The 25,169-nt window shown below is 39.4% G+C and overlaps 1 protein-coding gene across 3 annotated transcripts in view; it reads left to right on the top strand.

Annotated features, from left to right (window-relative positions):
- spopla (speckle type BTB/POZ protein like a) overlaps positions 1-25,169 on the top strand; it is a 74,166-nt gene that overhangs the window by 14,203 nt on the left and 34,794 nt on the right. For all 3 annotated transcript variants that reach the window (XM_059970243.1, XM_059970241.1, XM_059970242.1), the window contains one exon: positions 18,495-18,628. In XM_059970243.1, the coding sequence (XP_059826226.1) occupies positions 18,551-18,628 (78 nt within the window). In that variant the 5' untranslated portion in view covers positions 18,495-18,550. The remainder of the gene's footprint in view (positions 1-18,494; positions 18,629-25,169) is intronic.

The following is a 25,169-nucleotide window of genomic DNA, read 5'->3' on the forward strand; positions in this document are numbered from 1 at the left end:
GAGTCCAGTGTTTCTTGAAAGATCATTACTGATGCCTCCACAATCGCTACCACTATCTCTTTCAAAACCCTAGGGTGCAATTAATCTGATCTGGGTGACTTGTGTATCTTTTAGATCTTTCAACTTTTTGAGCACCTTCTCCCTTGTAATTGTAACTTCTCTTCCCTCACACCCTTCACCATCTGGCACACTACTAGTGTCTTCTAGTGAAGAGTGATGCAAAATACTCACTTAGTTCATCTGTCTTCTTGTACCCTGTTATTATCTCACAGGCCTCATTTACTAGCAGACCTGTTTCCACTCTCATCTCTCTTTTAATTTTTATATATTTGAAAATCCACCTTGGTATCGTTTGCTAGCTTGCTTTCATATGTCATCTATCCCATAATGATTCTTTTAGTTGCCTTCTGTAGGTTTTTAAAAACTTCCCAATCCTCTTTCTTCCTCCTAATTTTTTCTTTGTTATATGCCCTCGTTTGCTTTTACATTAGATTTGACTCCCCTTGTCAGCCAAAGTTGTACTGCTTTACCTCTAGAGTATTTCTTTGTTTTGGAATATATCTACCCTGCACCTTCCCCATTTTTCCCAGAAACTCAAGCCATTTCTGCCAGTATCTCCTTCCAACTTATTTTGGCCAGCTCCTCTCTCATACCACTTTAATTTCCTTTACTCCACTGAAATACAGTTAGTCCCCGAGGTACGAACGTCCAAATTACAGACAATTCATACTTACGAACCGAGGAAGGAGAACGTCGTCCACCATTTTAAGTCGTTGCCATTGACACTGTATTGAGTGTTTAACTTTGTATTTAGCTTAAATTTTTCTTAGTAAGATTCACCCTGACCCCCACCCCTGTTCCGGTCGGCTGGTGGCGCAATGAGATCAGCGCCGGGCTTGAGAATGGAGGTTGCTGAGTTCAATTTAGTGACAGATCGCTCCTGTGCTGGGTTGATAGCGATCCAGTTACTCCCATACCATCCGTGCCAGGTTGATGTCGAGCTCGCAACTTGACCTTGTAAAAAAAAAACACTGCCACCTCCAGTTTAAATTCCCATGCGGAATATTGTGGAGGATCAAATACCCAAACCCAGCACAGCCCCCACTTATCCCGTTTAACCTGTCTCAGTGCGGTGGAGTTTAGGACACGGGGAATTCAGTGCAGTGGTCCTTGGGACCTAGCGGATCTCAAGAGCCGGTGCAGGTTGGGACCTGTTGCCTGCAGTGTTTCTGTTCCATTGACGGGAAGCGATAATGATTGGAAAATAAAGTGCAAATAATAAAGGGTTTGGAAAGAGGTGAAACACCATCGGTCATTGGAAAAGCATTAGGCTACAATTGGTCAACGATCGGAACAGTTTTAAAGAATAACAGATAAAGTGAGAATAATGGAGCATGTGAAGGGCCCTGCCTCGATGGAAGCTACAATTATTACTAAGCAATGCAGTGGTTTAATTATTGGAATACATACGTTTCTTAAGTGTTTTATATGCATAGAAAGGTAAAATATATACTATATACTAAGACAAATGTTTGACTAACTGACACTAAATAATACCGGATGTACTTGTTCCGACTTGCGTAGAAATCCGACTTAAAGACGGATTCAGGAACGGAACTCATACGTAACCCGAGGACTGCCTGTACTACCGTGTCCGACCTTACTTTCTCCCTATCTAATTTCAAGTTGAACTCAATCATATTGTGATCACTATCTCCTAAGGGTTCCTTTACCTTAACCTTGTCTATCAACTCCTGTTCATTTCATAACACACAGTCTGGTGTAGCTGATCCCCTAGTAACTCAACGACAAACTGCTCTAAAATGCCATCTTGTAGGTATTCAAGATTCAACACTAAAAGTGCAACAAGATCATTCACCTTATTTCTTATATTTGCTACCCTTTTTGATTCTGCATCCCTAATGCACTGATACTCACTCTGCTGGCTGCAATTTTGTCCTATCACCCGCCTGCCTTTCCTGACAGTCTGACTGCATGCTGTCTTTGCTTTTTTTCACCATCCATCTGTCCTGAGTCCCTTCACTCTGTTTCCTGACCCCCTGCCAAATTAGTTTAAACCCATCCCCAACAGTTCTAACAAATCTGCCCACAAAAATATTGGACCCCATTGGGGACCAATGAAATGAATAAGCAGTCGATGTTTTGGGCTGAGGTCCTTCATTAGGACTAGAAGGGAAGTGAGAAGAAGCCAGAATAAGAAGAGGACAAGCTATGTGATAGGTGAAGTCAGATGGGTGGAGGAGGGGGATAAGTAAGAACCTGGTAAGTGATCAGTGGAAAAGGAGGAACTTTTTCTCCAGGGTAGAAGTGACAAACACCAGTGGACATGGTTTTATGGTTGGGGAGGAACTTAAAGCTGATGTGTGAGGCGAGTTTATTACATAGATAATGGTAGGTGCCTGGATTAGGTTTCTAGGAATTGTAGTGGAAGCAGGCAGTTTGGAGGCGTTTAAGAGGCTTTTAGGTGGATGCATGACTATGAAGGGAACGGTGTGATTATAAATAGATCACGTGAGGAGGACATCCAGTATAAATTGGCATCACAATCAGTGTATCGTAGTGGGCTTAATGGCGGAATGTGGGTACTTCTTTAAAATCTTGATTTGAATGGAAATGGTGCTTTGATACTCTGATCCATTTGGTGTTAATAACACTGCATGACATTACCCACAAGATTCAGTGTAGGCCTCTGTTTGTCATATATATTAATAATTTAGACAAGAATATAAAATGACTCCGCTGTTGTGGTAGAATCTCAGATGGTGATGAGCAAGAGTAGCTGGTTGAGTTATTTTTTTCTCTCTTTGCAATAGTAAACTCGCACACATCAGCACTACCAAGGAACTAATTATGGACTTTAAGAAGGGGATGTCAGGAAAACACACATCAGTTCTCTTTCAGAGGTCAACAGTGGAAATAGTGAGCAGCTTCATGTTCCTGGGTGTCAGCATCTCATGGATCTCTTCTGGGTTCATCACATTGATGCAATCCCAAAGAAGGCATGCCTGAATTGCAGCTTCATTAGGAGTTTATAAAGATATGGTCTGTCACCAAAGATTATTAGAAATTTCTCTAAATGTGCAGTGGAGAGCATTCTGGTTATATCACAGCTTGGTATGGAGCCTACAATATGAAGGGTTGCAGAAGGTTATAGACTCAGCCAATTCTATTGATTTAGTAGCAGCTTCTACCCGTCTGTCATCAGATTTATGAATGTCCTATGAATACTGCCTTATTATTAACATTATTTGCTCCATTTATTTTCTGTAATTTATAAATTTTTATGCCTTTGCACTGTGTTACTATTGCAAATCAGCACATTTAACATTTTGTATCAGTGATAATTCTGATTCTGGGGTGGCACGATTAGTAAATTGGCAAGGGACATCAATTTGTCGGTATAGTGGACAGTGTCTGTAGTTACAAAATATATACAGTATGTTGTCTAAAGTTACAAAAGGATCTATATTAACTAGGAAGTTGGGTAAAGGAAAGGTAGATGGAAATTGAGTAACAAGTGCAAAGTAAATACATCTGAAAAGGAAAGATAGTGAATGACAGGAAACTAGGGAGTGTTGTAGAACAGCTTCTTGGGGGTAAAGCAGTGAATGACTAAATGCTTCAAGGAATTTCACTATCACTTCAAGAAATGTCAGGAAAAAAAAGCTCCCAAAATGGGAAAAGGGGACAGCAGGCAAACAGAAAGCGTATTTGAAACCAATCAGTATAATGTGAGGAAAATGAGTAACAATTTTATATCTGAAGCTTGATGCTTTAACTTTGAACAGTTTATTGTGTGGTGAAACTGGTTTCTGAAACAGTTAGCTAATAATTTAATGTGATGACAAAACAAACGTGTGTGCTAATTTCTTATGTTTATAGAATTAATTTTAGATTGTCATTGAAGTAACACAAAGTCAATAACTTAAAAGAAGAATTCCCAAGATGAAGGTTTTACCTTGTTTTACTTTATTTATTGCTTGACAAACTCACTTGTGAGCATAGCAAACCCAGGCTCCATTTTTTTACTATATCTCTTGACAGCTTAATCAATAAACCACAGTTTTGGATAATTGTCATTAACTCTTAGATTTCCAATTGCTTTCTGATGAGCATTAAGAAGAATGAAGCTATTATGTTTAGCTATCATCAAAAATATTTTCTTATAATGCCATCAACATTTTCAACCTCTTAAGACTGAATGAAACCAGCTACTAGTAGGGAGTATGTTCTTAACCCACTAGGCAAAGACGTGTTTTGTTTTCTTGTGCCTCAGCACTATCTTCATTCCAATTATGGATGTGTTGTTAAAAACCTTGATTTAATCAGATGCAGTGTGCAACCACCCTGGTACACCCAGAAACTTGTTAACGACAGAGCAGCCAACATCTGATGTACTAAGCGTAATCCGATTATTGCTACCAGTCTCATTGACCTACGATGCCCAGTGCATTCCATTTAGATTTCTTGGTAACGTTAAATCTTTTGATTATCATGCATTTCTCTTCAAGTTCTCTTGCCTTCAGACACAAGATTTTTTTTTCAAGACTTAAATCTGACTCCTTGTGTCCATGTGTTTTCTGTGTGGGGAGCCTATCCTCTGCTTGTTATGGATCTATTTGCCACTGGTCCAAGAACCTGCTTTGTCAAATCTCTTTTGGCCAGATTGTAACAACTACCCATGGTAAAGAAATCAAATGTGGGTGTCTTCTACTCGGCATAATTGGCATGGAAACAAGTCACCGCTGTCTTCAAGAGCAATGTAAGAAGAAACGTCCAGCAACAGATTGTGCAGAATGTGGTGTAATGCCACACCGAAGAATCATGACGAAAACCTATTTTTATGCTTACAGAAATTTGCTCCCCACGCAATAGACTTCTGTTCATGCCTGGAGTTGCATATTAAGATGGCTTTAATCAATCACCTTCTTTCCTTCCTATTGCCAGTGAGGGTGTACTTCGGCAGCATGACCTAGCTGTCCAGATTGTACAATTTGCATAATTATATGCTTATTATGTACTGCACAATTTTATACTTGCCTTAATGCAGCTGACTCTATATTTGTTGGAGTTAGAGGACAAACAAATGAACAGAATAATGCTGCTTGAAGCTTCATATTAATTGTGATTATGCAACTAGCAATAGTTTTTGTCCAAATTTTCGTTGTTGGAATTCCTAAAAATTAGAAATATTTGGTAACGGATGGCAAGTCTTTTTCCACAGAGTGGATGAGACATACACTAAGAGGCATAGATTTAGATAAGATGGATAAGATTTAAAAGTGAGCTGAGGGGCAACTTTTACACACACAGGATGGTGAGTACATGGACTAAGCTGTCGGAAGAAGTGGTTGATGCAGGTACATTAGCATCGTTTAAGAACACATGGATAGGTACATGTAGTGGTGGAGCTTAGAGGCCGAATGCTGAGTGAGCACTGTGGTTGGCATACTCTTTGGGCTGAAAGGCCCATATCTATGACACTGACCATATATCTCACGACAATATCTAATTAAATATAGCTAGTTCAGAAATGAAACAAATGCAGGGTTTGACTAATGTATTCCTGAAACTCAAAGCCTGGATAATGAACAATGAAGTTTGAGAGTAGACTGTAAACAAATAATTACAAGCATTAAGCAACCTGATGATTAAATTTGCAACAGTAATTTTCCCTAACATTTACCTATGCTAATCAATTATTTACTGATATCTTAAACATCTCACTTTGGCAGTCAGGTACTCAACTACTTATATCAGGTTTCAATCATACCGGTAACGCAGAAGAACGTGGAACAATGCCTAAATAACTATTGTCCAGTAGCACATGCTGTACATCCATTGTAATGAGGTGCTTTGAGAGGTTGGTCATGAAATCCATCAACTCCTCCTGAGGAATGACTTGGATCCAATCCAGTTTGCTTACCTTCACAACAGGTCAACAGCAAATGCCACTTCATTGGCTCTCTACTCAAATTAGGAACATCTGGACAGTGAAAATGCATACCTCAGCAAACTCTTCATTGACTACAGCTCTGCATTGAACATGATCATCCCTCAAAACTAATCAGTAAGCTCCAGGACCTAGGCCTCGTGTATCTTGATCCTCTATTTCTTCACTTGCAAACCCCAGAAGGTACAGGTTGATAGCAACATCTCAACAATCACCATCACCACAGGTACACCACAAGGCTGTGTGCTTATCCTCCTATTTGCTGTACACTTATGACTCTGAGGTCAAGTGCAGCCCAAACACCATATTTAAGTTTACTGACAAAACCACTGATTTTGGCTGAATTATAGGTAGTGACAATTTGGCATATTGGAGGGAGATTGGAAATTTGGTTGAGTGGTGCCACCACAACTTCTCACTTGACGTCAACAAAACCAAGGAGCTGATTATTGACTTCAGGAGGAAGAAATTGGGGGTCCATGAGCCAGTGCTCATTAGTGCATCAGAGATGGAGAGGCTTAATAACTTTAAATTCCTTGGCATAATCATGTCAGAGCATCTGTCTTGGGACCAGGAGGTAAATGCCATTTCAAAGAAAGCTGTTAGAAGTTTGTCCAAGTTTGGCACCATCTGGAAGTTTGATAGACTTCTGTGGATGCACAGTGGAGAGTTTCCTGACTGATGTTGCATCACGGAAGGTTATGGAATCACCAGTGCCAAGGAACAGAAAAACCAACAAAAAGTAGTGGCTACAGCCTGGTTCATCACTAAGCACATCTACACAGAGTGCTGCCCCAAGAAAGCAGCATCAATCATCAAGGACTCTCATCATCCAGGACATTTTCCCTTCCTGCTGCTACTGTCAAGGTGGTGGTCTAGGAACCTTGGATTCCATTCCACCCAAGGAACAGATATTACCCTTCAACTGCCGGGCTCCTGATCCAGCATGGATTTCTTCCCTCACCAAAACACTGCACCGAACTTGGAATGCAACCTCTCACTCGCTTTCAAGGACTCTAAATCTCATGTTCTCAGTTATTTATTGTTTTTTTTTGTATTTACAGTTTGTCAGTCAGTGTAGTTTCTCATTGATTTTATTGTACTTTTTTGTTCTACTGTGAATGCTTATTGAAAAATGACAGATGGAATTTAATGCAGGTAAACGCCAAGTGTTGCACTTTAGGAGGAAACTGAGTAGTAGGGCACTGAAGAGTGGGGTAGATCAGAGGGATCTGGAAATACTGATCAATAATTCCTTGAAGGTGGTGTCACAGGTAGAGAGGGTTGTAAAGAAAGCTTTAGGCACACTGGTCTTCATTGGGGAAGGGGGTCAGTTTGGCATCACTTTTCACATTATACCAATGACTCAGATGACGGATTGATGGTTTTGTGGCTAAGTTTGTGGATGATAAGAAGGTAGGTGGAGGGGTAGGCAACATGAAAGAAGCAGGGAGTCTGCAGATGGACTTGGACAGATTAGAAGAATGGACAAAGAATTGGCAGATGGAATATAGTGTAGAGAAATGTAAGGTCATGCACTTGGTAGAAGGAATAAAAGCATTGACTATTTTCTAATTGGGGGAAAATTCAAAAATCAGAGGTGCAAGGTGCCTTGGTCCTCGTGCAGGATTCCCTGAAGGTTAACTTTTGGTTTGAATTGGTGGTAAGGAAGGCAAATGCAATGTTAGCGTTCATTTCGAGATGACTAGAATGTAAGAGCAAGGATGTGATGTTGAGGCTTTAAGGCATTGGTCAGGTCACACTGGGAGGATTGGGAGAGGTTTTGTATTCTTATCTAAGAAGTAATGTGCTGCCTTTGGAGAGAGTCCAGAGGAAGTTCAGGAGAAAGATTCTAGGAATGAAAGAGTTAATGTATGAGGAACGTTTAATGGCTGAGAGTTACACACGCTGGAGTTTAGAAGAATGGGGGGGGGGGGGGGAGAGGAGTCACATTGAAACTTATCAAATGCCAGACAGCCTAGATCAAGTGGATTTGGAGAGAATGTTTCCTATAGTGGGTGAGTTTAGAACTGGGGCCATACCCTCAGAATAGAGAGATGTCTTTAGAACAGAGATGAGGGAGAATTCCTTTAGGCAGAGTGTAGTGAATCTGTGGAATTCATTGCCAAGAATAGCCATGGGGGCTAAGTCATAGAGTATATAAAGTGGAGATTGATAGGTTTTTGGTTCGTCAGTGCATCCAAAAGTCATGGGGAGAAGGCAGGAGAATGGGATCAAGGGGATAATAAATCAGTCGTGCTGCAATGGCAGAGCAGATCCAATGGGCTGGAAGACCTAAGTACAGTCTTTTAAATGAAAGTAATGAGTGCAGGAGTTTGGATGTTATGTTGAATTTGTGTATGATATTAATGAGGCCTAATTTGGTGTAGATTGTGCAATTTTTGTCACCTACTTGCAGGAAAGACGTCAATACGATTGAAAAAGTACAGAAAAAAATTACAAGGATGTTGCCAGTGGGACTTGAGAACTGAGTTATAGAGAATGTTTGAATAGGTTTAGACTTTATTCCGTAGAGTTCTGGTGAATGAGGAGAGATTTGACAGAGGTATACAGAATTGAGATGTACAGATTGGGCAAATGCAAGCAGGCTTTCTCCACTGAGGTTGGATGAAACTAGACCTAGAGGTCATGGGATAGGATGAAAAATGAAATATTTAAGGGGATCATGAGGGGAAACTATTTCACTCAGAGGGTGGTGGCAGTGTGGGATGAGTTGCCAACGCAAGTGGAGGATGCAGGGTCACCTTCACCATTTAAGAGAAATTTTAGATGGGTAAATGGATAGGAAAGGTATGGAAGATCGATGGGACTTGACAAATTAATAGCTTGGTACAGACCAGATAGGCTGAAGGTCTAGTTTCTATGCTGCTGTGTTCTACAAGTTAACCTCAGTAGTATTTGGTGACATATATGTACTTCGATATTTTACTTTGAACTCTTGATAAAGTGCGGTCATAACTATGAAATATAGTGGATTCTGGCTAATAGGTCCAATGGTTAATCAGGGCAAGCACTTATTTTGGACAACTCAGAGCAAGTGCTAATGAGAATATAGTTCGGATTCCCTTTGTTTATTTGGGACACTAAACAACTTAATTGGGACAGGAGACTTTTGAAATAATTTCTAACATGCTGCAAGTGTGTGTACTTGTGTGCCCGTCAGACACTACAGCATGCTTATAGTGAACACATTTTAAATTGCATCAGCTGTGTGTGCTTTGTTCAAAAAGCAGTGATTTTTGCACTGATACGAAGTAAGACAGTCCAAAACTGTTTTACTCATCTCGAAGCATTCAAGCGTAGAGATGCCAAAAACGGCTGGGAGTGAAAATTAAATGATTTCACTACTTCACCAAGTTGGGAACTATGAAGAATTCGAAGATACCAGCATTCATCTGGATAGCATTGTATGAAAGCAATCCATTATCTGTACTAATTTTGTTCATTTATGATCAGTGAAAAGAAACATGGTGGTATATTTGTTGTCCACCCTATCCAAAGATGACAACAAAACCTGTGTGGAAAGATTTTAAAGTGGAAAAGCTGTGCACTGAAACAGTTTGCTCTCTCATTTTCAAGTCTGGGTCTTGTGTACAAGTAGCCTTCACAAACTGGGGTCTTCCTTGGTTGCAGCAGATAGCCATGACTACTGCTGTGCCTTGTCATGCCCTTTGCTCTCCATGAAGTGTTGTAGAATCACCCTCTTGTCCATTTGATCTCATTTTCGAAATCATCTGCTTAGTCCTCCAGAGCTGACTTCACATGCTACGACAGGCATGCCCTACGCTGAGAGCTGAGTGAACGGTGCAGAACAAACGTGAATGTGCTGCCCTAGAATGGACATGGCAAGTCCCTTCACTGGAGATGTTACCCTCCCAGAACACTCAATACATGGCAGCATTCACTGGATAAATTCCTCCCTCAATAACTGTTAGGAACTAATACAGTTCTATAGTACTGTAGTAGCATTGGTAATGTTCTAATTTGTTCAGTATTTCATTTAAATACATAATTTGTTACTCAGTTAAAGGCTGGTTTGTTATTTTTATATCTTTTTAATTATTCCCATGAAACTTCAATTAGTTGGGGACAGGCACTTAGTTGGGCCAAATGTTCTGGTCCCGTGTGTCCCAGTTGACCAGAATCCACTGAATTGTGTCACTGTAGAATAGAAAGCTATGTACATAATCCACTGTGTTGAGAAGCTATAGATCTAGTTAATCAGTTCTGTATTTTCCATATTCCTATCACAACATAGGGTCATTAATAGATTCCTTAACTCAGGATAGATGAAGAGAGGTAAGTCTGCCAGTCCAGTTAGCACTGCAAATCTAGAGAAAGGATACATAAAGATGATTCACCTTTGATTGAATTGAAAATGACAAAGCACTTTTAGATTAACTGACATGAAGGTATTACCATTGAAGTTTTGTCTTGCATCTTTTATTAGGTTTTTAGTTGTATTATCTAGCTTTGATTTATATGGGATCAAACTAATGTGTCAAGCTGAAGTGCGTTGTTTGCGTCAATGACCAACACAGTCTGAGGATATACTGTACTTGGAGCAGCCTGCAATTATCACCATGCTTTTGGTGACAGCATTTCTTTGCCACAGCTTACTAACCTGTTTACTTTTAGAAATCCTAACAGTCATGGGGAGAACATGCAAATTCCTAACAGACAGTGGCAAAAATTAAATCTGTGTGTCTGGCACTGTAAAAGGTTACATTAACTGCTACACTACCACGCCCCCTGCATGTTAAAATGGAATAATACTGCATGTTATTGAGAGCAAAATTAGGAGTGGAGAATTGGTTAACCAAGATGAAAGTTGAAAAACATAACCTAATTAAGTACTTGAGAATTTTTATATTGGCAGTCCAGAAATATCTGGCACATTTTTTAGCATCAAGAGGTTTTTTTTTTAGCAGTAACTGTGGTTTAGTGCACCCTTAAAATCTGTTTTATTGTCAACCATGAAGAAAGGTAGATTCAAATTCTGTTGAATGTAGACTGGAAGTGATTGTATTGATATAGAAAAAGATTCGAAGGGGAAATGATGGGTAGAAATTGAGGTATTTCCTATTGTGCATTCTCTACCTAAGTTTGTAGGAAATTGAGGCCTGGGGCAAATCAGCTATGATCATATTGAATATCAGAGGAGAATTGAGAGGGCTGATAATTTACTATGTCCTTGAGATTTCACCACAATATTTGGGAATGATGAAATTCCTGCCTTTAATTTGCTGAGGCTGAGCTTGATTTGCCAAGATATTCCAGTATTCTTGGTGCCTCTGTGAGAACCCTGATCCTGAATCTGGGTATGTATGGAACTTAGTTGTTGGATGGGAGAGGGAATAAAGTACATCTTCAAAATTTGCAGTAATGTTTGAATAATGACATAAATGTTCAGTAAATATAATCTGTTTCAAATTACAAGATAATTATGTGAGGAATAAGAGCATGGCAATATAACAAGTATACTTTTCTGAAATTGTTATAAACAAAACCTCATGTAATTGCCTGTATTTTTCAGCTATCAAAACAAAAATCTAAAGCAATATGTTGCAATATTTCTACTACAATTTTCCTTTTAATTTGTTTGGTTCTTTTTGTGCTGACTTGTTATTCAGATTACATACAGCCAAGTGAAACAAAATGCTGTGTTCAATATCCTGGTAGTTATAATAGAATATTTATTCAAAACATCTCAGATCATAATTTTTCCTTGGGCATTACCTTAGGGTTGAAGATGACTGACTCCTGCTTTGTTTATTGAGAGTTCTATGTGTTAATCAAATAGTGAACAATAGGATGGGTAGGTGAGTAGTTAGATGCTATGCTTCATTTCCACCTACACAGGGATTCTGAATGAATGGTCTTAGCTACTAAATGCTGTCCTAATTGTTCCTCCTCACATAACAGTGGACCAGAGATTCACTGGAGTTTGGGAATGTTGCATTCTCAGAGGTCCTGAGCACAATCTTATTTTTTTTCTCTGGTCCATCTGGTAATTTCTTCTAGGAACAGATACTCTTTTCTGAGCACATTTTCAGGATCATAGTGCCAGACAAGTGAACAACATGGACTACCCAATGCAGTTAACTAACTACAACTAGGGCCTCAATGCTGAAGATACTAGCCAAGGACAAAATGTTGGCATTGGTTTATTTGCCCGGCTGCTAGTGAATTTTGATTTTGCAGCTATGGCTTTGGGTACCTGTCTGTTATATGTGTGGATCTCGGAACATCTCAGCCATATGAACTACTGCCATCTGGAAGACCATGAAATTTGTGCTAGGGTGATGTCAGTGATCTTCAGGAACCCTTCTCAAGTGAGAGTAGCTCTTGTCTGGAATTGCTGTTGCAGATCAGCTGTCATAGGCATCGATCCAGTGGCAAATGGGCCTAAGCTAATTGGAGACCAATTCTGCTGCATAGCTGTTTGCACGGTCACAGCTGTGAACTTGTGTGTAAAGTGCTAACCAGTAGATGTATGTACACTGTGTGTGTGTGTGTGTGTGTGTGTGTCTCACATAAGATGAGAAAACTTTTGTCCGCTGCTTCCCGTCTAGATTCACGTCAATGTCTTTACTTGACCTGTTCCCAGCTCTTGCTCTGAGCTGCATACTGGATACCATTTCCCATCAAGGATTACAAACCACATAAGTAACAGTGCCTCCAGGCCCCACTGTGTTCTATGTTCCAGCCTCTGGCTTTTGCTGCACATCTAATGTCACACTGATCTCCTGACCAATCTGCACTTTCAACTAAGGTTCATACAAGAAGGGGGTTTTAGTTGCATCAATTTTTTTGAAGTTAGACTCCCTAGGTCACAAAATAGACCACAGTTAACTATGATAAAAGACTGCAGCACAATGGCTCCCATCTCTGCAAATTTATTAGAAGTCACAGCAGCAACTTGGGTGTGATGTCAACGTATAGTCAATACATTGTTGGCCTTTAAGTGAGAAAGAAGCCTAAAGGGCACTTTGTCAACACTAAGTTATGGGTGACTCTAAAACATGCAACACACACATTTTTTAAAATTATATCTAACTTTAAATGAAAGGCTGATTTTTAAAAAATTATTTTAGCTCCAGTCTATCTCCGTGTACTTAAAGTAATATGACAAAGAACCTGAAACATCAAATGAAATGTAGAAAAACTTAGAACACATTACAGGCCCTTAGGCCCACAATGGTCTGCCAAACATGTACTTACTTTAGAAATTACCTTGTGTTACCCATAGCCCTCTATTTTTCTAAACTTCATGTACCTATCCAGGAGTCTCATAAAAGACCCTATTGTATCCACCTCCACCACTGTCACTGTCTGCCCATTCCACATACTCACCACTGTCTGTGTTTTAAAAAAAACTTACCCCTGACATTTCTTCTGTACCAACTTCCAAGCACCTTAAAACTGTGCCCTCTCGTGCTAGTCATTTCAACCCTGGGAAAAAGCCTCTGACTACCCACACAATCAATGCCTCTCATCAGCGTATACACCTCTATCAGGTCACCTCTCATCCTTCATCACTCCAAGGAGAAAAGGTCAAGTTCACTCAACCTATTCTCATAAGGCATTCTCCCCAATCCAGGCAACATCCTTGTAAATCTCCTCTGCACTCTTTCTATAGTTTCCACATCCATGTAGTGAGGTGACCAGAACTGAGCATAGTACTCCAAGTGGGGTCTGACCAGGGTCCTATATAGCTGTAACATTACCTCTCGGCTCTTGAACTCAATCCCACGGTCCATGAAGGCCAATACACCATATGTCTTCCTAACCACACAGTCAACCTACACAGCAGCTTATACTTTTGTGGTATTAGCAAGTAATTCAAGTTCTGCATGTAATAATGTTACCAAATGTCAGTTGTTATTGCGTAATTAAGTCTCTGAATAAACCGCAATAATACATTGATTGGTAATTCAGCTCTTAATTTAAAACAATCAAATTTTCTAAAAATGGAATGAATTTTGTTATTATTATATAAAACATGCATCTGTCTGTATCTGGCTGTAAGTGGTAAAGGACGGAACGTTAAACTCTGCTAATCTTTCTCATATTGCGAGCAAATAAAGAGTAGCATTAAAAATTACAAGGTTTTGTTAATTGAGGTAGAGAATTTCCAAAGGTTTAAATAGAACTGTGGCAAGAAATTGCTCGACAGTTTTAAAAAATCCTTAATGTTAAATATTTTTTTTAATAATTTGGGTAATGTTGGTGATAAATGCCCACAAACTGATCTAGAGTGTTGGTAGTAATGCTTGTACTTACTACAGGCTGGTGCATTGAATTGTTGTGGGTGTTAGTTACCAGCAGACTGAGGTCAAATTGAAAAGCAATTTTGAAAGATGTATTTTTTTAATACTGATTTTTTTTTTAGAAGACCTAAAGACTATGACCTTTGTTATGAACCCCGTAACTGGGTAACTTACCAGCAAAAATAGAGAGGTCCGTTGAAGTCTGATGGTACTATTTTTAACAGTATTTATTGATAAAGGGGCACAAAAATAAGATCAATGCAAACATACAGATAATTTACGTCGTCAATACTAAATCTAAAAGCGCGGGTATAATAATAATCAATAAGAAATAGCTGTATTGTTGTCTAGGGGTTAATGTACTGTCCGATGGAAATATAAGAGTCACTGTTAGTTCGTTCAAGCTGCAGTATTTTGGGGTTGAGAGAGAGAGACGGGTTAAACTTGCCCAGTTCTTTGATGATGCCAAACCTTCGAGTCTTTTGGGAGTTGGTTTCCCCGTTGTTAGCGAAAAGCCAGTCTCCTGTGGTAAAAGCCACCGGTTCCGGGGCAAATGGAACCGAACGCACGTGGCCTTCTCCCTACTGGCTTCCGCTATTACGGGATCGCTAACGTTTCTTCTGATGCGTCTGAGGGGCTGTTTCCACAGACCCTCTTTTATCCTGACTCACAGGGTCTCAGATGTCAATCATGTTGGGGTGAGGCAATCCCTCCCTCAACCAGCCTACTTTGCCTGAGGGCTTCCACGTAGCACAGTATTGCAATACACGTTCGTTTCCAAGAGACAATGGCCGTTTCCCGTAGCTTTATATCGCCGGGGGGGGGGGGGGGGGAAAGCAAGACATTCCGCACGTCTCTCTCTCATTTCCTGGGTCTCCTGACCCAAGTCAATAGTGATCTTGCAATTCTCACAAAGGAGGGGGCTACCCCGCAACCTTCGGCCCCTCAGAGCTGTGGTACATTCATAACACCTTGTACATGAATACACATATATGCTCTGTAGATTGGGTAGTATAGTGGTTCCAGTTAACTGGGCCATTGATTAATCATTACAGCCACTTATTTGGGGCAACTATTTTTATAAAAAAAACACCAAAACAAATTGAGAAAATTGCTGGAAATCCCTGCATTTATTTGGGACACTATATGCTTAATTTTGGCAAGAGAATTGCCAAACAGATACTAACTACCATCAGTGTGTGCACTTCTGTGGCCATTAGACACTACATAATGCTTAAAGTGAACAGTTCTTAAATAACATCAGTTGCACACATTTGTGTTCAAAAAGCAGTGATTTTTGTTACTGATAGTTGGCGAGAAATAAGCTGTAAGACTATTCCAAACTTTTGCTCACTGGTGGTTTCAAGTATTCATTACTTCAAGTAAAGAACTATAAATTTGAAGCTATTGTTACGAACCCCGTAACTGGGTCACTTACCAGCAAAGATAGAGAGGTCCGTTGAAGTCTGATGATACTATTTTTAAAAGTATTTATTAGTAAAAATACACAAAAATAATATCAATGCAAATATACAGATAATATAAGTTGTCAATACTAAATCTAAAAGTGTGGGTATAATAATAATCAAAAAGAAATAAGCTCTATCGTTGTCTAGGGGATAATGTATTGTCTGATGGAAATATAAAGTTCACTCAGTTCATGCAGGCTGCAGCCTTTGGGGACCGCTGGGTTTGCAATGGTTGGAGAGAGAGAGAGTTTTGGGAGAAAAACTTGCCGGCTTTCCTTTTATGATCTCGATCCATCGAAGTCTCGTTGGTGTGGCCATTCACCTGTGGCCTCTTCTTTAGTTAAGCCGTTCTTCCGTGGTGAGCCTGCCAATCCCAGGCAAGGGAAGGACGCAAAAGAGCCCCCCACCAGCTGTCGCTATTAAACGCTGTCACGGGATTTCTAGCGTTTCTCCTGGTGCGTCTGAAGGGGTTGTTCCCCAGACCCTCTTTTATCCTTACTCAGATGTCAATCAGGTTGGGATGATGCAATCCCTCAACCAGCCCACTCTGGTTGTCCCTGAGGGGCTTCAATGAATAGTACAGTACTCAATACACAATTCCGTCTCCAAGAGACAATAGCCGTTATCAATGGTTTTGTTTCGCTGAGGCCAGGACACATTCCAAACCTTGTGGATTCTGCGTGTCTCTCTCTCATTTCCTGGGTCCCAGACCCGAATTAATAGCGATCCTCAAAAAGGAGGGGGCGACTTTGTACCCTTTGGCCCCTCAGAGTTGCGGCACATTCGTAACACTATCAACAGTCATCTTGAATATTACAATGAATGTGAAGATTTGGAGGATGCATTCCTTGGTAGCATTATATGAAGGCAGCCCATTATCTGCACTAGGTGTCAACACTGATTTTGCTCATTGTGTATACTGGATGAATTCCTCTGATAATTATTAGGGACTTGTACAGTTTTATAATACTATAGTACTATTGGTAGTGTTCAAGTTTGTTCTGTATTTCATTTAAATACATAATTTGTTACTCAATTTGTCCTTGTTATACCTATTTTTAGCTATTTCCTTGATATTTCGGCTAATTGGTGCAACCACTTAATTAGGCCAATACGCACTGGTCTCAATGTGTCCCGAATAATCAGAATCCACTGTATTTGTCGATGGAACAGTGCTAACATTTTGACTTCATCACCTTTTTATCTGGTCTCATCTTGAAATATTTTTTCTCTTCCTATAGAAGCTGACTGACTTTGTATATCTCTGGAATTACAGTGAATTTTTTTTGTAATTCTGTCAAGCATCTTCAGTCAAGGGCTTGTTGATTGATGAACATTGCAATTATTTTGTACAGGAAGCTACTGCACATTGGGTCATACTTTATTGCCTCAGGTTACTCCAGCGGTACAATGATGAACACTGTGCTGTTAGTGCACCAGCCGAATGCTGGCCAAAACCTTGCTATGCCAATTCAAGGAGGACATCAGTACAGCTTTCATTATCACTTGTAGAGAAGGTTTTCAAAATTATAATAGTGTTTTCTGGTGTGATTTTTCATGTGAGATTGAACAGTAATTGTTTCATCACCTTAATAAATAAGGCTTCCTTAATTTGCAGAGTTCAGCCTCTTTGCACTTGATTCTGTTACCACTTTGGTGCTGTGTACGCCGTGGTGAGAGAGATTGCAGTTTCTACTGTTAAATCTTATTTTTTTTAAATACATGGTTAATTAGTATTTCTCAAACACATAAACTTAAACATCTTAATGGTTTTAAGAGATGTGTCATTTTGCATTTGAGAAAGCAAACCAATGTGAAAAGCATTAAAGGATATCACTCTGGGAGCATCCTATGTGCAAGCAAAAAAGGCTTTCTTGCTATACAAGGACCTGAACAAAACTGAAGTATAGAAATGCTGTAAAAACTAGCCAGTCAAGCAGCATTTGTGAAAGAAGGAAACAGGCAATGTTTTAGGTGAGTTACCCCTTCCCCAGAATGGCAAAGAGTGGAGCATTTACCATTTTCAAAGCAGGACTGGTGGAAGGAATGAGTTGTCAAATAAAGTACTGAATTTGCTTCATGGAAGTTACTATAAATAGGTAGGTTAAGTTAGGTTATTTGTTTTGGTGTCATATCTGGTTACCAACTCCTTATTGGATTCTGCACCTCACATTCTGTCGTCGTAATAATTTTAGTTCTTTAATCAGTCTATTTTATCATCACTTTTTAATGCGGATGTGCAAATCAAAATGAACCTATGTTTTGGAAAGCCTTATTGTTTAGACTAAAACTACAGAAATGGGCATGTGCCAATGATTTTTTCGTCAGTCATTTGTATATTAAAGATACCATTGTTAACAAAATTGTTAGTTAACAATAAATCACTCTTTTATCAGACTACCCCCACCCCCATTAATCTGCGTGAAACCCACTAAATAACTTTACAATGCACAGGGGATGTGGGCCTGAGAGGATATATCAATGTGAAAATGCTTGACTCATTGTCCTGTATTCTATTTCTGCAGCACTGAACATTATGGATATTATAAGCGGAATTGAAAGAGCAGTATATTTTATGTAGTTGTCTATGTGCGTGAAAACTAATGCACATGATTTTTTTCAGTAAATGCAAATTCTAGCATTTGGAATTATCTAAGAGATTTAGTTGTTCAATTGCTTTTGATTTTATTTTACTTGATTTTGTACCACACAATAAGTGTATTTCGAGGTTAATAATTTAATTCTGTTTCATTGTAGGAGAAGGCCTGAAATTTGCTGTGGCGTAAAGGTTCAAAACGGTGGACAAGCTGGCAATGTCAAGGGTGCCAACACCCCCTCCGCCTGGAGAAATGTCTAGTGGACCTGTGGCAGAGAGTTGGTGTTACACCCAGGTACAGTACACCCCAGAAGTTCTGTGACTGATTATAAAGTCATGACAGTGGAACCGAGATTTTCGGTGGAAAAGAAGAACAGCAAATTTAAGTGTTGTGACATTCACCTGACTTTAAATTGGAACTGTTTTTCCTCATAGTTAGGCATGAACAGTGGACAACTTTGTGAACAAATGTATGCTCTACAGTGCAATCAAGGATTCCCAAATGGACACAAGTAAATATAGTTTGTTTGGTGGTTACATACTACTTGAGGCATACACTCCTGATTCATTGTAAATGTAGTGCATTATCTGTTGGAAAAGCAGGTGATCCCTACAGGCAAAATGCAGGACGAAAGTGAAAGAAATGATTAAGGACTGACTGGAGTTTGCTGAAGGAAGAACTGAGCTGTTTCACTTTTTAGTTTTCTATTCTGTCTTCAGGCAGCCTTTTATTTTGGCATTAATTCTTAACATAGAATAATACAGCACATTACAGGCCCTTCGGCCCACAATGTTGTGCCGTTCCTCAAACCCTGCCTCCCATATAACCCCCCACCTTAAATTCTTCCATATACCTGTCTAGTAGTCTCTTAAACTTCATTAGTGCCTCCACCACTGACTCAGGCAGTGCATTCCACGCACCAACCACTCTGAGTGAGAAACCTTCCTCTCATATCCCCCTTGAACTTCCCTCCCCTGTACTGAGCGGTGGTGCCCTGGCGAAGAGGCGCTGGCTGTCCGCTCTGTCTATTCCTCTTAAAATCTTGTACACCTCTATTACGTCTCCTCTCATCCTCCTTCTCTTCAAAGAGTAAAGCCCTAGCTCCCTTAATCTCTGATCATAATCCATACTCTCTAAACCAGGCAGCATCCTGATAAATCTCCACTGTACCCTTTTTAAAAGGGTATTTTTAAATTTTATTTTATTTTTATTATATTTTATTTTTATTTTTTAAACAATCCAAGATTGTTGTATTGATATTTCACATAATCTTGGTGCTTTTCATTTTTGTTTCTGATTATATCATTTCATATTGAATTTTCTGTTACTCAAGCTTTTCATTTTATTGAATTTTACATGCTTTATTACTGGGAATTTCATAAAGTTTAATCTCTGATTAATCAAACTAGGCAACAGAACTGAAATGAGTAATCTCTATCAGGTTGTTAAATCTTTTTTAAACTATCTATTTGAAGTCTGTAGGCTGGATTAGAAGAGCAGACAACATGGCTGTGCCAGATAGACATCGAAGGAGCAGAGTTATGATTGTAAAATAAGAGCAAATTATTGTTTTTGCAGAAGGGATTAATATAGTTCAGCATTTAATTACTTGTTCAATTAGATCAACATTATGTCTTGTCCAAAGGGCCTGTTATATATTCCAAAACGAACAGATGGTTCTGAACCCTCTTGCAGTCTAGGTACAAACGATCCCAGGACACTAGGTGGGAAAATAGCTGAGAGATTTATTGTCTGATCAATATTACTAAAGTAAATAATTTGGTCATTATTGAATTATCTGTGCCATTTCCTGTTTTATAATAGTGACACAGCTCAAAGCATTTTATTGATTCTAAAGTGCCCTGGGATGTCCTTGCATTTATACACTATGTTTTCTGAAATGTTATATTTTTTAAAAATCATGTTGAAGTTTATATTTAGCCAGGGAGTGTTACAGTGCCCATTTCCCCGTGAAGGATTTTGAATCGTGGCATTGGTTGAGCCCTAAATAAGCATTAGTGCTTGTAATTAATGAATAAGTGATACCAAAGCACCTATCAAGACAAGTGCAGCTAATTGGATGGTTTTGGTTTTACTTGGTTTGTCGAGATATGTTATTCTCAAGCAAATTTCACCCACAGTCAATGTCAGTGCTGGAATTTTACCGGGATAACTTGGTTAGAAGAGTAACTTCAATTCAATACTTTTAATAATGGATGACAGGTGATTTTGAAATAAGGGCCTGGGAAGGACTGAAACAATGAGCAGCAATTAGTGTACCCTCATGTAGGCACCCAAATGTGTTGGATCAGATGTATGACAGGTGGTTTCCTTAATCAGTTTGTTCAGAAACAATGAGGGAACAAGCAATTTTAGATCTAGTATTGTGTACTGAGAAAGCTTTTATGAATACACATATATAAAAAGACAAAGATGAATGTGCTTCCCCTGTAGACTGAGACAGGTGAAAGTATGTAGTGTAATAAAGAAATGGCATAGAAATTAAATAGATATTTTATTTTTGACTTGAAAAGAACACTAAACTCCCCTGTACTGAATTGTGTATCTAGAGTAAATGAGTTCAAATAAATTCACATTTGGGGAAAAGTGGAGAAAATTAATAGGTCTGAAAGAAACCCCTTAACCTACAGGCCGGCATCTTAAGATTTAAAGGAAATGATAATGAATATAGAACATAATACCAGATATTTTCAAAATTCCAGGTTCTGGAACTGATTTTGTAGTTTGGAAGCTAGAACGAAGGATGTTTTGGAGTATTTGGATAATAAATTAGTTGTAGGTGACTGGAAATATGAAAAGGAATGAGCATTTGATAAATCTGTTATTGAGAGCAAGTCATTTGAGTTATTTAGATTTCCGGGAGGCCTGAAAGGAGCAGAATTAGACCATTTCGCCCATCGAGTCTGCTCCACCATTCCATCATGGTTAATTTATTATCTCTCAACCCTAATCTCCCCATAACCTTTGACACCTTGACTAATCAAGAAACTGTCAACCTTTGCTTTACGTATGTTCAATGACTTGGTCTTCTCAGCCATTCGTGGCAAGGAATTCCACAGATTCACCTCCCTTGAGTGAAAGAAATTCCTCCTTATCTCTGTGCTAAATGATTGTTCCTCTATTCTGAGACTATGCCATATAATCTTAAGACTCCCCACCCCCATAGAAAACAACTTCTCCATATCCACTCTTCCATTCTATCTAGGCCTTTCAATATTTGATAGGTTTCAATGAGAACCCCTCCCATTTTTCTAATCTCCAGTGAGTACTACAGGCCCAGAGCCATCAAATTTTCTGCATACGTTAACCCTTTCATTCCTGGGATAATCTTAGACAATTGATAATAGGTGCAGCAGAAGGCCATTCGGCTGAGCCAGCACCACCATTCAATGTGATCATGGCTGATCATCCACAATCAGTAACCCATTCCTGCCTTCTCCCCATAGCCCTTGGCTCCGCTATCTTTAAGAGGTCTATCAAACTTTTTCTTGAAAGCATCTAGAGAATTGGCCTCCACTGCCTTCTGAGGCAGAGCATTCCATAGATCCACAACTCTCTGGGTGGAAAAAGTTTTTCCTCAACTTTGTTCTAAATGGCCTACCCCTTATTCTTAAACTGTGTCCTCTGTTTCTGGACTCCCCCAGCATCGGGAACATGATTCTTGCCTCTAACGTGTCCAATCCCTTAATAATCTTATATGTTTCAATCAGATCTTTTCTCATCCTTCTAAATTCCAGTGTTCAAGCTAAGTCGCTCCAATCTTTCAACATATGACAGTCCCGCCATCCCGGGAATCAACCTCATGAACCTACGCTGCACTCCCTCAATAGTAAGAATGTCCTTTCTCAAATTTAGAGACCAAAACTGAACACAATACTCCAGGGCCCTGTACAACTGCAGAAGGACCTTTTTGCTCCTATACTCAACTCCCCTTGTTATGAAGGCCAACATGCCATTAGCTTTCTTCACTGCCTGCTGTACCTGCATGCTTACTTTAAGTGACTGATGAACAAGGACACCTAGATCTCGTTGTACTTCCCCTTTTCCTAACTTGACACCATTCAGATAGTAATCTGCCTTCCTGTTCTTGCCACCGAAGTGGATAACCTCACATTTATCCACATTAAACTGCATCTGCCCATCCACCCAACCTGTCCAAGTTACCCTGCATTCTCCTAACATCCTCATATTTCGTACTGCCATCCAGCTTTGTGTCATCTGCAAATTTGCTAACGTTACTTTTAATCCCTTAAATTACCTTTAATCCCATTTTCATGAACCTCCTCTGGATTATCACCAATGACAACACATCTTGTATGAAGGGCCAAGAATTGATCAGAATACTCCAAGTGTGGTCTGATGAATGCCTTATAAAGGCTCAGCATTACATCTTCCCTTTAATATTCTAGACTTCTCAAAATGAATGCTAACATTACATTTGCTTTTCTTTCCATCGACTCAACCTGCAGGTTAACCTTCAGGAACTCTCAAATGCCTTCTACCTTTTTGATTTTTGAATTTTCTCCCTGTTTAGAACATAATCTACTGTATATTCCAGAGTATAAGCCAACCTCCGCCCCCCCTCCCTATTTTCAAGGTTAAAAAAGTGACTTTTTCTTTTTACCATTGTATAAGCTGACCCCTTTTCTAGAGGTTTTTGATTTAACCAGAAAAGATCACAAGATCTCACATGCTGGTACTCAGCTTTGCCGGATCCGGAACTGGGAAATTTTGTGAACCAGTACCTGCTAAGAAAACAGGCCTAGCCATTGTAGAGCGTTATAAGCAAATTCTTAATAAATAAATCAGGGAGGGAAATTTTGGATTAGGTCTCCAATGGCAAAGGATCCTCTGAAATGTAACCCCCGTGAAACCATTTAGCACCTATCATAATCTCGTTAAAACATAACATGGGGCGGCAGGATCAATACGTCTATTCAGTATTGAGTTTGTGACTGTCATGTGCAAAAGATTAAAATGAATGCGATATGATGCTGGCTTCAAGCTGAAGGTTGTTGATTTTGCTAAAGGAACAAATAATTCTGCAGCCGCTAAGAAGTTCAGTGTAAATGAGAAGCAAGTGAGAGAGTGGAGAAAGGCAGAGGACACGCTGAGAGAAATGCCAAAGATGAAATGTGCAAACTGTGGGAAAACATGCCAGTGGCCAGAACTAATTTAATATCTATTCCCCTTGAAATAAATGACAACATTGCGTTTGCCTTCTTTACCACAGACTCAACCTGCAAATTAACTTTCTGGGAGTCTTGCAGAAGGACTCTTTAGTCTCTCTGCACCTCTGATGTTTAAACCTTCTCCACATTTAGATAATAGCCTGCACAATAGTTTTCCAAAATGCTTTCTATTACACTTCGCAACACTTCCATCTGCCACTTTATTCACTGCCCTGGCAGTGTTACAGGTGTCCCCCTCTTTCCAAACGTATGATTTACGCAACTTTGCTTTTATGAAGGATTTAAATTAGTAGCTGTTTTCGCTAACCGGAAGAGGATTTTCGCTTTTACGGAAAAAAACGCCTGCTTTAAACTTGTGTTTACCACGAGAAAGAATAAAGGGGAATAGATACTAAATCAAAGGTATAATGCTGAGGTTTTAAAAGACAGTAGTTAAGCCACACTTGAAATATTGTCAACAGTTTTGGGTTCCATATCTCAGAAAGGATGTATTACCATTGGACAGAGTCCAGAAGAGGTTCACAAGGATAAATAGCATGGGAGGAGTGTTTGGCAGCTTTGGGCCACTGGAATTTGGAAGAATGCTGGGGGATCTCATTGAAACATAGCAAATGTTGAAAAGATTGGATAAGGTAGATGTGGAGAGGATGTTTCCTATGGTGAGAGTAACCAAAACTAGAGGGCACAGCTCAAAATTGAGGGGCAACCTTTTAGAACAGACGTAAGGAGGAATTTATTTAGCCAGAGTGTGGTTAATCTGTCAGAGACTGTATTGGAGGCCAAGTCCATGGGTATATTTAAGGCAGAAGTTGATAGTTTCTTGATCGGTCAGGGCATCAAAGGATATAGCGAGAAGGTAGGCATTTGGGGTTGAGTGGGATCTGTGATCAGCCTTGATGGCATGGCGGAGCAGACTCGATGGGCTGAAAGGCCTGATTCTGCACGTATGTCTTATGGTCTTCTACCACAGGTAGAAGAATTTAGAATTGGGGGTAGAAGTATTCTCATGCCTGCTCCACAATTTATCAAGGTGACAGTTGATGTACCCCATCCCATTTTTCCCATATTAACATTTTCCTTGATTTTCTTAATCTATAAAAATCTAACAATCTCTTCCTGAAATATCAGAATCAGTTGAGATTCTGCAGGCCTTTTGAGTAGAAAATTGTGAAGATTCAGAACTCTCTGAATAAAGTCTCTGAAGAAATTTCAGAAGGTGGCTGGTGATGAGAGATAATAGAGGCACTTGCAATTTTTGTATATTTCCATATTCTAGAGTGTTTCCCACTGATTGGAAGGTATCAAAAGTAATCCCAATATTTAGGAAAGGGAAGAGAAAAAATAAGAACTACATCTGTAAGAACTACATCAGCCTAACATCTGTAGCAGGGAAATCCTAGAACACATTTTCTCAACCTTTTTTACTCTGGCAGAACCCCTGAAATAATTTTCAGGTCTCGGGGAACCCCTGTGTAAAAATAATTTATTAAACCTACAGTTCACGATACGTTAACAATTTGCAGATATAATAACACAAAATTAATTGTCAATGCTCTTTTGAGTAGAGAATGAATTTTTAGCCGATCTTTCTAGAAAGAAGCAGGTAGTTAAGCTTAGCTTAA

This window comes from Hypanus sabinus, chromosome 5, assembly GCF_030144855.1.
Source record: "Hypanus sabinus isolate sHypSab1 chromosome 5, sHypSab1.hap1, whole genome shotgun sequence".
Lineage (NCBI taxonomy): Eukaryota > Metazoa > Chordata > Chondrichthyes > Myliobatiformes > Dasyatidae > Hypanus > Hypanus sabinus.